The sequence below is a fragment of the Megascapheus bottae genome, chromosome 13 (genome assembly GCF_031878675.1).
Source record: "Megascapheus bottae isolate mThoBot1 chromosome 13, mThoBot2.hap1, whole genome shotgun sequence".
Classification (NCBI taxonomy): domain Eukaryota; kingdom Metazoa; phylum Chordata; class Mammalia; order Rodentia; family Geomyidae; genus Megascapheus; species Megascapheus bottae.
Genome location: NC_143521.1, coordinates 40,458,681 through 40,474,967, shown reverse-complemented (window position 1 = coordinate 40,474,967; position 16,287 = coordinate 40,458,681). Strand labels below are relative to the sequence as shown.

Below are 16,287 nucleotides of genomic sequence, written 5' to 3'. Positions count from 1 at the left end.
GGATATGGGTACATGAAGAAAGGTTGAAAGGATTCGATGTGGCTTAGTGATTGCTTAGATACAGGTAGGCCAGGGAGAAGACAGCGTGAGCCTGGAAGGATGTGGGTGACCTCAGTTGAAAGGACATATAATGAAAAAGCTTTAGACCAGGAAGTGCTTTCCTATGTAAAATTCTATGAAACCAGTTCTTATCCTTCATGTAACACTGCCCAATTATGTTTAAAACCTGAATTCTGCAATAATATAATATCCATGGACGATAATAGATCCGAACCACATAAAAATCTCTTCTCTGCAGACTGATTATTTGGAGAAGATCTTTGGATTCTTGTCATTCAAGAATTTTCTCTGGGTAATGCTATGTGTTAAACAACAAAGTCACCTTTTTTACCAATATAACGAACTTACCAGTGATGCTTCTCAGAATATGCCGTCAACCCCCAACTGTATCATATAAGAAATACAAAGAATCAATTAAAAACACAACAAGGTTTACAAGATGGGGTTTAATGGAAGACTATATAATGCAACATATTTCTAATAAAGACCATTCAACAGGTAGAGCTACCGAAAAATAAATGCTAAATATCAGATGATTTAACTACAAATTTATACAGGTAATGAGAGAAAGATGGGAAGAGTTTTGGGATAATCAAGAGGGGGGCAATCTCTGAGGGTAAAGTGATGAACCTTTAAGGAAAAGTCATAATGAAATGTCCTTATTTTACTGGGGATGAACACCTGCAAGAGATCACCACAGTTCTTACAGAGTCCTCTAGAAATTTGTCTCATAAGACTGTTATAAAACAATGACCACAGCTGTGTTCATGGCACCTGCCCTCACTCCTTGTATCATCAGGCATCATGGTGTGACACAGGCCATAAGGCTTTCACCAGAACTGAACCTGTGCAAGTACCATGCCCTGAAAACTCTTAAACAGTGAGGTAGCTCCTCTAACTGCCATTTCCAGAAACAGTTGTCATTATAAGCATCCTGCCTAAGGTACTTACTGTTTTGGAGACAAATGTCCACAAAAATGGCCAAAATTTTCAAAAATGGCTAAAATACATACACATATATAATTATATATGTGTATATAATTATATATATATATGGAGGAACTAAAAAAATAACTAATTGCAACACACATACATGTGCCAAAGCTTAGAAACTGAGTGGTGAGGCAAAACTAAGAAGACTTTCTTTAATGCAATCCAAGAGGGTGTAGAGAGGAACATACAGTTCACTAAATTGATTCGTGATACTTGGGGAAAATATCTGTGTGATAACTATTTAGCTAATCAAGTGTTTTTTGATGAAAGAAAAAAAGCTTGGGGCATACACTGAATGTTGGGGTGACCAAAAGTAAGTTACCCACGTGTAAGATGGGGGTCTACTTCTTCCACATCTGTGGGCTTTAGGCTTAGTTACAGATGTGGCACAACTAAATGGCAAATTACAGAGCTGGGACTAAAATACATGCTGAAAGTCAGTAATCATAAGGGCAGTATTTATTTGAGCAGGCAGAGCCTTTCTTGGAGCACCCCTTTGTCCCTCAGACAGTGATGTACAGAAGTGGGCAAGTCCATTTAGGATGTCAGGGCCTTCCTCTTAGTGAATACATCACCCATCCTTTCCTAGGCCCACAAGGTCTTCGGTCTGCTGCAGGACATAGTCACCAGCAAAGCACCTTAAGGAACTTCCCACAATTGACATTCATTACGTCAAAGACAGGAGTAAACTCTTCAACACACATGTTCACCTCCCTTCTGTCTTTGAACAGCCCTTCCCTCCACAAGTTACCTTGTAGGTGGCTTCATTTTCTTCTTCACACCAAGATAAAACTTCATTGAACTAAGTGAAAACATTTTGTCAGGTTTACTGCTCTGCAAGGAGGAAAAAACATGTCATTAAACAGATTCTGTAATTGTCTTTATAATTTCTTCTTTTTTTATCAATCACGGACTTGAACTCTGGGCCTGGGCACTGTCCTTGAGCACTTCAGCTCAAGGCTTCCACTTGAGCCACAGTGCCACTTGCGATTTTTCTGGTGGTTAAGTGGAGATAAGGGTCTCACAGACTTGAACCGAGATCCTCAGATCTCAGCCTCCTGAGTAGCTAGGAATACAGACATGAGCCACCAGCACCTAGCTTTGTCTTTCATTGAATATCAACAACTATACCTAATTTTGTGGCCTGATAACGTTAAATGTTAAGGGAGAACATTTTAAACTATTTGAATTATCTTGTACAGAATAACCAAGTAACTCTGTATGTTAGTTAAGTTTCCTACCATAGGATACTAAGAAGCAGATAGCTGACCAACAGGAATACAGACATGAGCCACCAGCACCTAGCTTTGTCTTTCATTGAATATCAACAACTATACCTAATTTTGTGGCCTGATAACGTTAAATGTTAAGGGAGAACATTTTAAACTATTTGAATTATCTTGTACAGAATAACCAAGTAACTCTGTATGTTAGTTAAGTTTCCTACCATAGGATACTAAGAAGCAGATAGCTGACCAACAGGAATAAATGGCGTAGCCATGATTTTTGGCCACCTTTGTCAGAGGTTAAATCAACTTAGGCTAAGCTGTTCCCTCAGACATAGCAGCTACCATGACCAGCAGGGGAGAATGAAAAGCAGTGACTGCAGCAGTACCAGGAGAGCAATGCTTGTGTATTTGAGAAACATTTGGCCTTTATATACAGAAGCCTGATAAACTCAGGACTGGCTACAGTGTGTAGGCCTTTGGGTAATATATTAAGAGTTGAAACAAAGTCCCGAGCATGCAGATTCATAATTTTGTACTATATTCTGTGAAAAGGAAAGCAAAAGATTTTTAACTGGAGAGAAGATATAACATTGCAAAAAGATGTCTTTTTTCAGTTTTTAAACCCAATATGCACAAGGATGAACAGCAAAAATACTCAGGGGGAGTTTTCTCAAGGTAAACCTATGTGACAATGTAAACTTACGGCTGTAATATTATAATTCTCTCTTTCGGTTATGTGTAATTTGTGGATAAATCTGTCCAAAGGGTCAATAAACTAGATGGTTTGAAAGTCTGTAAGGAAGTCTGCAATGTGATACTTTAGTCACTACATTTTAAAGTAAAGTTTTTAATTGAGCCAATTAAATGAATGTACTTACTTAAAAAATAACTCCTGTGGCTAAAATGAGTTTGTTATTAGTGCATGAGACTGTTAACAATCCCCCTTACCTCATTTGCTTTTTTCATACTATTAGCAGTGTAATGGTAATAGTCTCTGAAACCTCTCACCTTTCATATAAATCAAGCCTGAAAATATTTTAATTAATGTTTTTCCATGCAAAGAAAACTTGCAAAACAATATATATCTTCCCCCGTGTATTACTCTAATTTGTTGTTAATGAACATTCATAAACTATCTCTAATTAACACAAAGTCGCTTTAAAAATACTTCTCAATTTGTTATTTCTACTCCTCAGAAAGTCATCTTGGAAATATATACAATCATACATGTATTAATGGAAACTGCCCAAACAGCCAAATCTTTACTCAAACAAGATAAGGTATTTTACTATTGATTACTATGCAATTACTTGAAAAGTTAACACTGGTATTGACTTATCTATTAACATTAACAAGAAAAAAAGCTGGCATGAAACTATAACAAGCAATAAAAAGTGCTGAAAATAATCACAGTTTGAGTTCAATCTGCTTTTCACAATGTGAAAAATCAGATGATCACGTGTATTCATTTATCCTGACAGATGTGCAATAGAAACTCTCAAGTATTTAATAATTAGGCTATAAATACAGTAACTTGTAGTCAACTAAAAAATATGTTCTATGTCTTTAAGGAATACTATCTTTCTGAAGGGCTCTTGAATTCCCACTGCATTAGTAGTACTACATAATATCTTAGAGCAGAGTGATTCTTTCAAAAATATATAAAATCTTAAAACAAAATACATTCTGTTAAGGAATATGAAAATTCTTTATCTCTCAGTGACAATCCATATGGAAGGTTGTCACTGTTCCATAAACATTCCCCTGTGACAGATATTAACTTTATATAAGCTTCAGGGACAATACTATAAACACCTGAGTTGTATGCATAGTGATATTGCAAGATATTTGGTACAATTTAAATGAAAAGGATCCATCCTTCTTCAATAAAGTTTTGTCAGTTAAAGCAATGTAAGCTTAATAAATTTCCATAGTGTTTCCAGCAGTGGATCCTTTCAAATCTGACTGTGATTCACCTACTTACTTTTTATGCAGCCTTGGAGAAGTTATCTACTATTTCTGAGGCTTATTCTTCATATGCAAAGAAGGAATAATAACAGCACTGAATTCATGGAGTTATCTTAGTAGTAACATGACAGATTCCAAGTGGAATGCCTAGAACTCTGCTTCCAGAGACAACAGCCAGTGGAAAGTAAGCTGCCTGATCACAAACACACTTGACATGCACTGCTGACACCAGTTGTTCTAACAGCCTTTGGTGGTGCAGAACAGAAGGTGTCCGTGCTCTGATGGGATTAAAATATCTGGGGCTTGAACTCACTGTGCACTGTCTACACATTTTCACCGAAGGCTGGCACTCAACCACTTAAGCCACACACCCACTTCAGTTTTGAAGGTTAATTGAAGATGAAAGTCTCATGGGCTTTTTTGACCCAGGTGGCTTCAAACCACAATCCACTCATATCAACCTATCAAGTCATTAGGATTACAGATTTGAACCTCTGGAGCCTGAGTAGCTTGCAGCATTTGAAGAGCTGTCTGGGAATACTCTTCCTCCCATATATATCAACAGATACATTCTAGACCTTTCTTTCTTTACACATAGAACAAAGTGAGGTGTTTGTCATGCATGTAGAATGGGCAATGTATACTCAAACATATATATTAACATCTGGTAAGACTCAGGTCCGACTATCATTTTACATTGAACATAACCGCCTTGTAACTCTTCAAATCTCAAAGCAGTGGACTTTCTAACTGATTGCCACCCAAAACAGAGCAGAGACCATTTCTATAAAGTAGCCTACTGATTTTTCCCCTGGAAATTCTGACTTTTCTATACAACCTGGGCAAAATACTCTGATCTCTATTTATATCATGCTTATTTTGTTCATCCGAGTTTTGAAGAGTGACCAGCATGCAATGGAATTGATTTATTTGGGGCTAGTGTGGTGCTAAACACATGTAATCCAACATTCAAGAGGTTGAAGCAGTAGGACCAAGAGTTCAACACAGCATGAGCGGCACAGTGAGGGTGAATCTTGCCTAGGCCAAAGTTAGACCTTATCTCAATAAAAAAGTCATATATATATATATTCTTTTTTCATGTATTTTTATTGTAATTAATAGAAGGGTTATATTTGCCAGATAGAAGGTGCATTAATTCACATACATTGATATCCTTTCTCATGTCTTAGTCCCCATTTCCCTCCCCCCACCCCTACCCCTCATCTTGTTTTCCCCCCTTCCCTATCCAATTTCAAATAACCAAATACAAATATATCCAATATATCAGATAACAAAGTGAGATACTGTAACAATATGAGATAACTTTTTTTAAAGCCCAGTTTATTAATTTGTAAGAATTAGAAATCAAGGATGTTTTTAAAAGCCACCACCAGTGTTATTGGTAAGAATTAGAACACAGAGGTTATTTTTTCTTTGTGTGCTTGTCCTGGGGTTTTAACTTAGGGCCAGGGTGCTGTCCCTGAATTTTATTTTTTTGTTTCAAGACACAGCTCCATTTCTGGCTTTTCCTGCCCTTCCTGGCTTTGAACCATGATCCTCAGATCTCAACCTCCTGAGTTGCTAGAATTATGATTTCTGGTTCTAAGGACCTTTTTTTGTAAGAAATCTTCACTTCTGGCCAGGCGCAGTGGCTCACATTTGTAATCCTAGCTACTAAGGAGGCTGAGATCTGAGGATCTCAGTTCAAAGCCAGCCCGGCACAAAATGAACTGCACAAAAAGAATGGCACAAAAATACATATTCTTTTATACAAATATACCAATCTATGTATGGACACTTGGAATGTTTCCAGGCTTTAGCTTTGAAAAGCTAATGTTGCCAATAAATAATCTGATTAAAATGTATTTATGGATCTAACACTTAGGAATGGCACTGCTGAATTATAGAGAAAAGAGTTATATAATTTTACATAAGTAAGTACTAAATATTTCTATATAGTAACTGTATGATTGTATTGAGAATTCCAATTAATCCTTCTCAATGCTGAAGTTGTCAATAGTGTTTTAAATCATACCAGTAAGTATAAATAGTAGCTTGCACTTTTAATTTACTGATGATTAATGATGCTAAACACTTCTGGGTCAAAGATTAAAAGCTATTTCTATAAATTCCTGCATACAGTTCCTGGTCTGTGTTTAGCTCAAATGTTTATAGGATTATCTTTCTTATTGTTCATTTGGATGGCTTTTTCTTTCAAGCTTTTTTAAATTATATTTTATTGCCAGGATAATGTATAGACGGATTATGTTCATCAGGTATTGGGTACCTTACTTCTGGAACCTTGATGCAACTTCTCATGTTTTTGTCCCCTTTCCCTCCACCCACCCCCTGCAATGATCTTTTTCCCCCCTTCCCTTCCCTATTTCAAAGAAATAAGTATGCATATCGTATACCAGGTAACAAAGTCAGATACAGTAACCACATGGAAAAGAGAGAGAAAAGAAATATCTTCACATAGAGCATTAAGAACAAAAATCACAAAGATAAACCTCTTGTTTCCATAACCTAGAGTTCAGATGGTGCTTTCTATCCTAGACAAGTCTTTTTGTCAAAGTTATAAAGCACAAATTTGTTCAGTCTGAGATTACATATTCATATTATATCTTTTGATAAGCTACCATGTATGTTTATGTGTGTGTAATTTATATAATATTCCAAATTGTAGAAGTATTTTATGTATATTTTATCATGGTAAAACAGATTGGGAAATTGAGGTTGAGAAGTTAAGTTACTTGTCTTACAGCCAACATTTAGCAGAGACAAGATTTTCTGGTGTTGTTCCATATTCTTCTACTTACACTATCCAACTATATATTTTTTATTTCTACCTCTTCACTCTACTCGACCATTCTTTAATAAAAGTTTTTAGGCAATTCAAACTTACAGGGTATACACTGTAAGGCAGTTAATAATATGACATGAATCTAATTACTCAAGGGTGCAAGAAAGGTTTTGCTTTTGATGCTACTTTTCATTAATTTCCATTAGTTCTACTTAAGTCTTTTGCCTTAAAGGTATGATGCATTCTCTCTTAATTTTATTGGTCAGAATGCTGATTTAGATGCTAGTTTCTTTAAAACCACATTACAATTATCTTCAGGGCTTAAGTCATTCTATGTCCTAAATTTTTTGAAAGGGGTTACAAAGGCCACCACATTACTGATTTCATTAATATCATATCCCAGAGGGCTGAAAAAACAGCTTATCATGCATTTTATTTTTTACAGTGACCTCCAGAGAGATGGCAGGGAGGGGCATACAAGAGGAATATTCTATACCACACAAACTGTACACATGTTCAAACCCAGCTTTTTCAATTACCTTTGGATCCTTGTAAATAAAGAGATGTCCATCTCGTAAAACAAAATAGCGATCTTGAAACTTATTTCCAGACAGAATTTTAGAGGGTTCTTCTTTGATTTTCAAGATTCCTTCTTTGACGCTTTTATCTATGAAAGACAGTATTATTTTTGTTAGGCAGGTCCATTTTCACTAGTTTGGAATACAATCAAACTGCATGAATACTTTCACTTTTGATAATCTGATCACTTTATTTTTTGCTAGGAAGCAGCCTCAGGTGAGCCTCATAGTAACACCACTTTGTCAGGATTACTGTTCTTTATTATGTGGGGGTCAGTCTGTGATGTCCCATTAGACCTGGGATGGAAGTACACGGAAAGAGGTTAATCTAAACTAAGTGTACCAGCATTGTAAAACATATACTAGTTCTTGAAGACTTCATTCAAAGATTAAAAAAAAGAAACATTCTACATGTGAAATCATTTCTCTAAATACTGATTACATGCAGAACTGGTTATATTTTGGGTTATGTGAAATTAAAGAAAATAGTAATAGCACAATAATAAATTCAAATCCACTTGTTTCCAATGTAATTTTCATTTTATATAGAAAAACTTGTTCACAGATTCAGCAACCTCATGACACTCTTCTATACTTAAATATCTATAAGTAGTCAAACTATAAGAATAGTTAATACTATCACAGGACTGAAAACTGCCCAAAATTCTTTGCAATTTTGTTGACAGCACACCCAATTGCACAGAAAACTACTTCTTTCATTTTATTATTACAAAAAGTTGACATAAACAATTTAAATCAAACTCAGCACAATCAATTTTTTTGTATTACATTAGGGCACAGTTTTCAGTATGTGACTACTGAATACCAAGATAATATTTATGTTTTCAAAGAGCTTGTATATATTATCTACAGTGATTCTCCTAAAACCTTCCTAAGTAGGAAATAGTTTTACAATCAAGAAAATTATGGCTTCTGGTGTTCATTTGTCCAGTTTCAAAAGTAACCACCTTAGAATTAGGATTCAGGTCATAATATTTAAACAGAGTGTGTCTTCTACACAGACAATAAAACTTAATCAAAGAATAATATTGCCTTGAATGAGAGACATTCCATGTTAGAAGAGATGTCAGTGATGATCTCTTTGACTAGTTTCTGTGCTTGAAAGCTTTGTATAAACATCCCGCCACAAACGTTATTTATTGTATGCTGTATTTTCAAGTCTCATAAAGAGACATTTACACTTCTGACATTTAGATTTCCTCTTCCTTCGGGGTAAAGATAATGGTTAACAATCTTTTAAATTTTCTATAGTAAATTCCTGCATGAAAAAGAAATATAATAAAACTCACCAAATGGTTTCTCTCTCCATAGAATTACACTATCAGAAAAAGTCAGGACTTTCATAATCTATAGTGAATACCAATGACTATAATTTAATTTTCAAGACAACCTTTCCTCCAGAAGTGAGCTATGTTTTAACCTTCAACCTTTTGCTCATATCTTTGCATTTAACAAGAAGATCTGATGAGGAGTGAAATGTGAATAAATTCAGCTAAATTATAATATATGGGCTCATATTATTTTTGCAGAGTTTCTTTTGATTCCATTGGTAGTGAAGGGTTTAAGTTCTTCAGCCAGGGTTTATCTGTCAAAAGCACTTACATTTCCAACTGTTTTAAGTTTCAAATGCATCTGTCATGAGCCATCTAAATGGACAAGCAAAACAGGATTTACACTTATGTTTAAAATTATGGCTTTCTTATATAGAGTAAGCTTTTAGTCTCATCACTGAAATTCAATTGTAGTTTTAAAGGACTTTAATGATAAAAGTTAGACATTAGCAACATAACAGTCTTCCAGAGCCATAAAGAAGGCCAAATTTTGAGAGTTTACTTACGACAAGGATGTGAAAACTTAATATAAACGATAATGATGAAAAGATAGCTTTGCAAGAATAGCTATGACAAAGTTTAAATATCAGCTAAATGAAGTTTCATTATGCCTAAATATCTTAGCTTTAAGGGACAGAACAGAGATGGAATTTGAGGGCTATTATATTTCTTTTCAAGTTAATTAACTCCTCATTAGGATAATGGCAATGACACAAAATGTTTCTGAGAAATAAAATGCTGCTTTTGAAAAACACAGAACTGATTTTAAGCAGTCAACAGAAAAACTCTGTTACTTCCATATACTTCTGTAGAAGTCAAGTATAGTATCTCATTACCTTAAAATGCATGAGCAAATATTAAATGTTGGATGATTGTCCTTGTTAATATTATCTCTATTTTAAAATCAGTCAGATTAGTGAGAATGAGGAAGTTTAAGTTCCTAAACTTCAACAACTACTACATGATAAAATACTTGGGTTAGAGAAAAAATAATGAAACCATTTTTACAAAGAGAAGTATAATTTCAAGATCGGTGGAAGATGGCGGCGGTTTAATGTGAGTCTTTCTGAGCTCTCATCAAGATACCAGTTCCAGCATCACAGGAGAAAGTTCATATGCAAAGATCGAGCCTAAGTAAGCTTTAGCACCACAGAGATCTCACTGAGAGAGGAAAAAGGCAGAAAACCAGTGCAAGAAGACAGCGCAGTGCCAGCCGCTCAGAACAACCACGGAGACAAAGCCTCCCTCCTGAACCTGAGCAGACAGCGCTCCTTGGCAGGGCAGACCTACCAGCTCCAGAAAGAGCCACACAGAGCCTGCGTGAGTCCAGAGCCCAGAGTCGTCACCTGGCTATGCACGGACCTGCCAGCTTCACGGAACCAGAAAATCCAGCAATTTGTGAGTACCTTCATGGAGAAGTGTCCACTTCTGCTCACGGAACGGAATTTGGAAGGAATTCCCTCCCCCACCAGCTGAGAGCAGTGCCATCTTGAATGCAGGCAAAGACCCTGGCAAACCCACTGGAGCCTAAAAAGTGGTGCTGGCAGCACCATCATTCAAAAGGGCAAAGGTTTTCCCAGAGGCAGCTTAGCCAGATGTCTGCCCCCGGTACTAGCACTAACAGAAATTCCTCCCCATGGGTGGGGCCTCAGTCTTGTAAAACAAAGCCCCATGCAGCTCAACTCTTTTTTCCTCTGCCCAATCAAGCAAATTGATCAGAAAAACCACAAAGCCAAATTGCAAGAGAAAAAGACTTTTTGAAGTGTTTGGATCCTGAATTTAGTGGAGACACAAGTTTCCTATCATGTCTCCTCCTGCCAAAAAAAACAAAACTGAAGAATACCTTCTTTCTTTTTTCTACAATTTTTCATTTGCATTTTTATGGGTTCTTTTTTTTTTGTCATTCTACCTCCACCTTTTTTTTTAATGTTATAATTCTTTCCTTTTATTTATTTATTTTTCCCCCTCTTTCCTACTGTTATTGTGGTTGTTCTTAGAAACATAGTGACAGCACTCGGTACAGACTGGATACAAATGATGTTTTTATTGATACAGTCACCTGCTTTTTAATCTGTGGGTTCTTAACCCTAATATTTCTTTTTCTTTTCTTTTTTTTTTTTGCCAGTCCTGGGCTTGAGCTCAGGGCCTGAGCACTGTCCTTGGACTTTCTCAAGGATAGAGCTCTACCACTTGAGCCTCAGCACCACTTCCAGCTTTTTTCTATGTATGTGGTACCGAGGAATCGAACCCGGGTCTTCATTCATGCTAGGCAAGCACTTTAACCACTAGGCCAAACTCCCGGCCCCTTAACCCTAATATTTCGTGTCTAAGAACTCACAATTGTGTGAGATCTCCCCCCATCTTTTTTCTTGTTTTTCTTTTTTGTTGTGGTTGTTTTTTACTTTTTTAAAATTTTTATCATTGAACTCTCCTATATATACTTTCCATTTTTCTTTATATATTCTTCTTATTACTCTTATTTCATAAATTTTATCTTATTTTATCTAAATTTTGTACTCAACTATTTTACCTTTACTTTTCTGTCACCTTAGATGTTATTCTTACGCTATCCCTTTCATTCATTACTATATTAATCTTACACTCCTACATTATACTTTTCTTACCTCCCCTCATGACTTTCATACTATTTTTCTATCTCCGGTCCTCTCTTTATCATTCAACTTTTATAATGCATGTGTCTACAGTTGATGATTGTTGAGCAATACTGTATGCCTGGGTGTTCAATTATACTGTAGATCTAGAGAAACTTAAATAAAATAGAGATTGGATTGAGGTTTTTTTTCTTTTGGGGTCATAAAATGGTGACCAGTAGTGGTACTAGGTTTGTCTGTTAATGCATAAAGAGAGAGAGAGGCTGTCTTTCTTCCATTTTATTTTTTTGGCTCCCTGGTCAAAGATTAGGTGGCCATAGGTCTGTGGTTTAATATCTGGGTCCTCAGTTCTATTCAATTGGTCTTCAGGCCTGTTCTTGTGCCAGTACCAAACTGATTTGATAATTATAGCTCTGTAATAGAGTCTCAACTTTGGTATTGAAATTCCTCCAGCGCTATTCTCTCTGCTAAGAAGTGTTTTGGCTATATGGGGTCTTTTATTATTTTATATGAAATTTTGGATTGCCTCTTCTATTTCTTTAAAGAATGACATTGGGATATTGATGGGTATTGCATTGATTTTGTAGATAGCCCTTGGCAAGATTGTCATTTTCACGATGTTGATTCTTCCAATCCAGGAGCATGGGAGGTTTTTCCATTTTCTCAGTTCTGCTTTAATTTCCTTTTTCAGGGTTTTAAAGTTTTCATCAAAAAGGTCCTTTACATTCTTAGTCAAGGTAATTTCTAGGTACTTTATTTTCTTTGAGGCTACTGAAAAAGGAGTTGCTTTCCTTGTTGGCATAGAGAAAGGCAGTTGATTTTTGAGGGTTAATTTTATACCCTGCTACCCTTCCAAAGTTTTGAATCAGCTCAAGGAGTTTGGGAGTAGAGTCTATAGGATTCTTTAAATACAGAATCGTGTCATCTGCAAAGAGGTAAATTTTACTTCCTCTTTCCCCATTTGGATCCCCTTTATGCTTGCTTCTTGCCTTATTGCACTGGCTAGGAATTCTAATACTATGTTAAAGAGGAGTGGAGAGAGTGGGCATCCTTGTCTCATTCCTGATTTTAGAGGGAATGGCTTTAGCTTTTAGCCATTAAGTATAATACTAGCTGTGGGTTTGTCATACACAGCCTTTATTATATTGAGGAATGTTCCATGGATTCCTAGTTTCTCCAGAGCTTTTAACATAAAGGGGTATTGGATCTTGTCAAATGCCTTTTCTGCATCTATTGAGACAATCATGTGATTTTTGTCCTTGCTCCTGATGATGTGCTGAATTATATTATTTAATTTGAGTATGTTGAACCAGCTTTGCCTCCCTGTGATGAATCCAGTTTGATCATAGTGCATAATTTTTTTGATGAGTTGTTGTAGACAGTTGGCCAGTATTTTGTTGAGAAGTTTTGCATCTATGTTCATCAAACAAATAGGCCTATAGTTCTCTTTCTTTGATGAATCTCTGTCTGGTTTTGGGATGAGGGTTATAGTGGCTTCATAGAATGTGTTTGGTAAAGTACCTTCATTTTCAATTTCATTGAAGAACTTGAGCAGTATTGGTGTGAGCTCTGCTTTGAAGACCTTATAGAATTCAGCTGTGAATCCATCTGGCCCTGGGCTTTTCTTAGGTAGAAGGTCTCTTATTACCATTTCTATTTCAGTGCTTGAAATAGGCCTGTTTAGTTGGGTTAGTTCTTCTTGTTTCAGTGTGAGTATGTTAACATTGGCTAGGAATTCATGCATTTCTTCTAGATTCTCAAATTTGTCATACACAAATCACACAACAAATCAGAGAAAGTCTGGATAAGTGGGACTGCATTAAACTGCAGAGCTTCTGTATGGCAAAGGACATAGGTAGCAAATTAACTAGAAAGCCTAGAGTGGGAGAAGACTTTCACTAATCATAGAAACCAACAAAGGCCTCAAATCTAACAGCTCAAAAAAATTGAATCAGACTAAAACTAATCTCCAAAGAAACAACCATCACATTAAAAGATGGGCCAAAGACTTAAAGAGAGACTTCTCCGAAGAAGAAATAAGAATGGTCTATAGACATATGGCGAAATACTCAACATATCTGGCCATAAAAGAAATGCAAATTAAAACAACTCTAAGATTCCACCTCACTCCAGTTAGAATGGCCAGGATCAAGAAATCTAATAACAGCAGATGCTGGTGGGGATGTGGCCAGAAGGGATCACTACTACACTGCTGGTGGGAGTGCAAACTTGTTCAACCACTATGGAAAGCAGTATGGCAGTTCCTCAAATGACTAAACATAGAGCTCCCCTATGACCCAGCAATTCCACTACTTGGCAATTACCCAATCTTCCAGAAACAAGGACATACTAAGCCACGATGTTCATTGCAGCACTATTTACCATAGCAAAGATATGGAACCAAAGCAGATGGCCCTCAACTGATGAGTGGATCGACAAAATGTGGTATTTATACACAATGGAATTCTATGCTGCTGTCAGAAGAACGGCATGACCCCATTTGTAATGAAATGGAAAGACTCAGAAAAAAATCATATTAAGTGAAGTAAGCCAGACTCAAAGGGACATAGGCTCAATGGTTTCCCTCATTTGTCATAATCAGTAGAAATCTTGGGCTCTCCTAGCAATGATTTTCAATAGAGCAAAACCTAGATACATAAGGCCATATAGTATGACCTCCAGGATATATAAACAAATGTCTTATAATGAGTGATTGTTGTCCTTAATGTACTATGTTATCTCTCATCTCTTTTGCTGTCCCTTGGTTATCTCATATTGTTACAGTTATTTCACCTTGTTATCTGATATATTGTATATATGTGTATTTGGTTATTTGAAATAGGATAGGGAAGGGGGAAAAAGAAGATGAGGTGGAGGGGGAGGGGGAGGAAAATGGGGACCAAGACATGAGAAGTGGTATCAATGTATGTGAAGTAATGAACCTTCTATCTGGTGAATATAATGTAACCTTTCTATTAATTACAGTAAAAATATGTGGAGAAAATTAAATTCACCTGCACAGGATACCAAATGGAAAAAAAAATAAAAATATTTGAGGAGGAAGAATATTGCCAAGGATGTTATTGTAAAATGTTATGCAGCTTGCTTTTCTTTCTTGTGTGCATGCACTGGACAGGGCTTCATAAATTGTGACAGACACTCATTATTGATCTAGACTCTGGCCCAACTTTCTGTTTTGGCAAATTATAATATGGTAGTTATGTGTTACTGAGACAGCCTTGTTTGCATATTGCAGATTTCTACTTGGCCCTATTGATAGGCTAAAAAAAAAACCTTAAAAATGGTAAGGAAAAATACTTTTCTACTTTCAACAACAACTGTTTCTGAGAGGATTTCAGATTTTCTTCTGTCAAAGAAATCTCACACTGTTTACTTTCCTTATTTTCATTCTAGATCCCAATGTTCCATTTGCTGGATATAGAAATAATAAATGGAACAATGATTCAGGAGCATGTGGTTTTTTGTGATTGATTAATATACATTACTAAATAGAATACCTAACCTACCCCGAATCTAACACAAAATATTCCCACTAAAGACATCAATAAACTCCCTAGCCCAGAGATATATGACATACTCAAATGCCTTCAGAAAACATGGGGTAGATAATTTTGTCTAGTAAAGAAAAATCAGAAGAAGATTATTGTCTCTGAAAAAATACAACCTTCGATGGTAACATGGCTAATACTTGTTTTCCTGATTTAGATGCTCATAAGAACAGAATGCATTTTGTAAAACTACTTGTACATAATTATAATAAAGGGAGGTACCATGAAAAAAGAATTTATCAGTTAAATTTTATTGCAATTAAGAGCTCAGTGTGTATAGATATTCTTGAAGTATCTGTGTTCAATCTCACAAAGTCATGCTGACTTCCCAACTCTCAAAACACTTTGGAAAGGCAGACTGATTATGTTCTCTAAATTAACATATAGACATTGTAATCTAAGGAAACTTACTTACCTAATCTCATCTTCAGTTTTCCTCACTTCTAAATAATAAGAATGCTTAAATGGGTGTTTTTTAGTGTTTAAATGAGATTCATTATCTATCTGGAAAACTTGGTAATAAAAGGTGATAAACATTAAAGGTTATTGTAAATATTATTAAAGTTGTGGTGAATTGCATATTAAAAAAATCTTTCACCCTTTGTTTTGAGAACTGGTTTTTATATGTAAGGCTAACTAGAATGTTTCTTAAGTTGATATAGATGATTCCAGACCAGCAGGAAGAAAGTTTCACAATTAAATGTTGTCTTATCTCATACGTGTTCTGAGACTGTGTAATAAAGCTCACTACACTAACTAACTTCACAATGAACTATACAACGTGCCATTTCCTCCCCAGGAGATGGTAGGTATACTTGTTGGAAGTGCTACAGTTTATATCTATTTTTTTCCAATATCAATACTGCAGGCAAAGTGAGACAACAAAACAGTTAACCTCAGAGAGCTTGTGGAACTTAATTCAAGAAAACTGCTCACCAATAATTGAAAATCTGGAACACAAGTTAGCACAAGTAGGGTAAAGAAACTTTAAAAATATAAACCATTATGTTTCCACATTTTAACTTATACCCTCAAATGAGCCAAATTCCACCATAGACTACGGAACTTTCCTCCTGTCTGTATTTTCTTCTTTTTCACAGTAATGAAATTCCACATTATTTAC

General features: G+C 35.8%; 1 protein-coding gene across 1 annotated transcript in view; it reads right to left on the bottom strand.

The window, feature by feature from the left end:
* Positions 1-16,287, bottom strand: part of Arap2 (ArfGAP with RhoGAP domain, ankyrin repeat and PH domain 2) — a 154,563-nt gene that overhangs the window by 13,348 nt on the left and 124,928 nt on the right. The window contains 3 exon segments of the mRNA XM_090343730.1: positions 409-444; positions 1,805-1,887; positions 7,593-7,720. Of these exon segments, the coding sequence (XP_090199856.1) occupies positions 409-444; positions 1,805-1,887; positions 7,593-7,720 (247 nt within the window).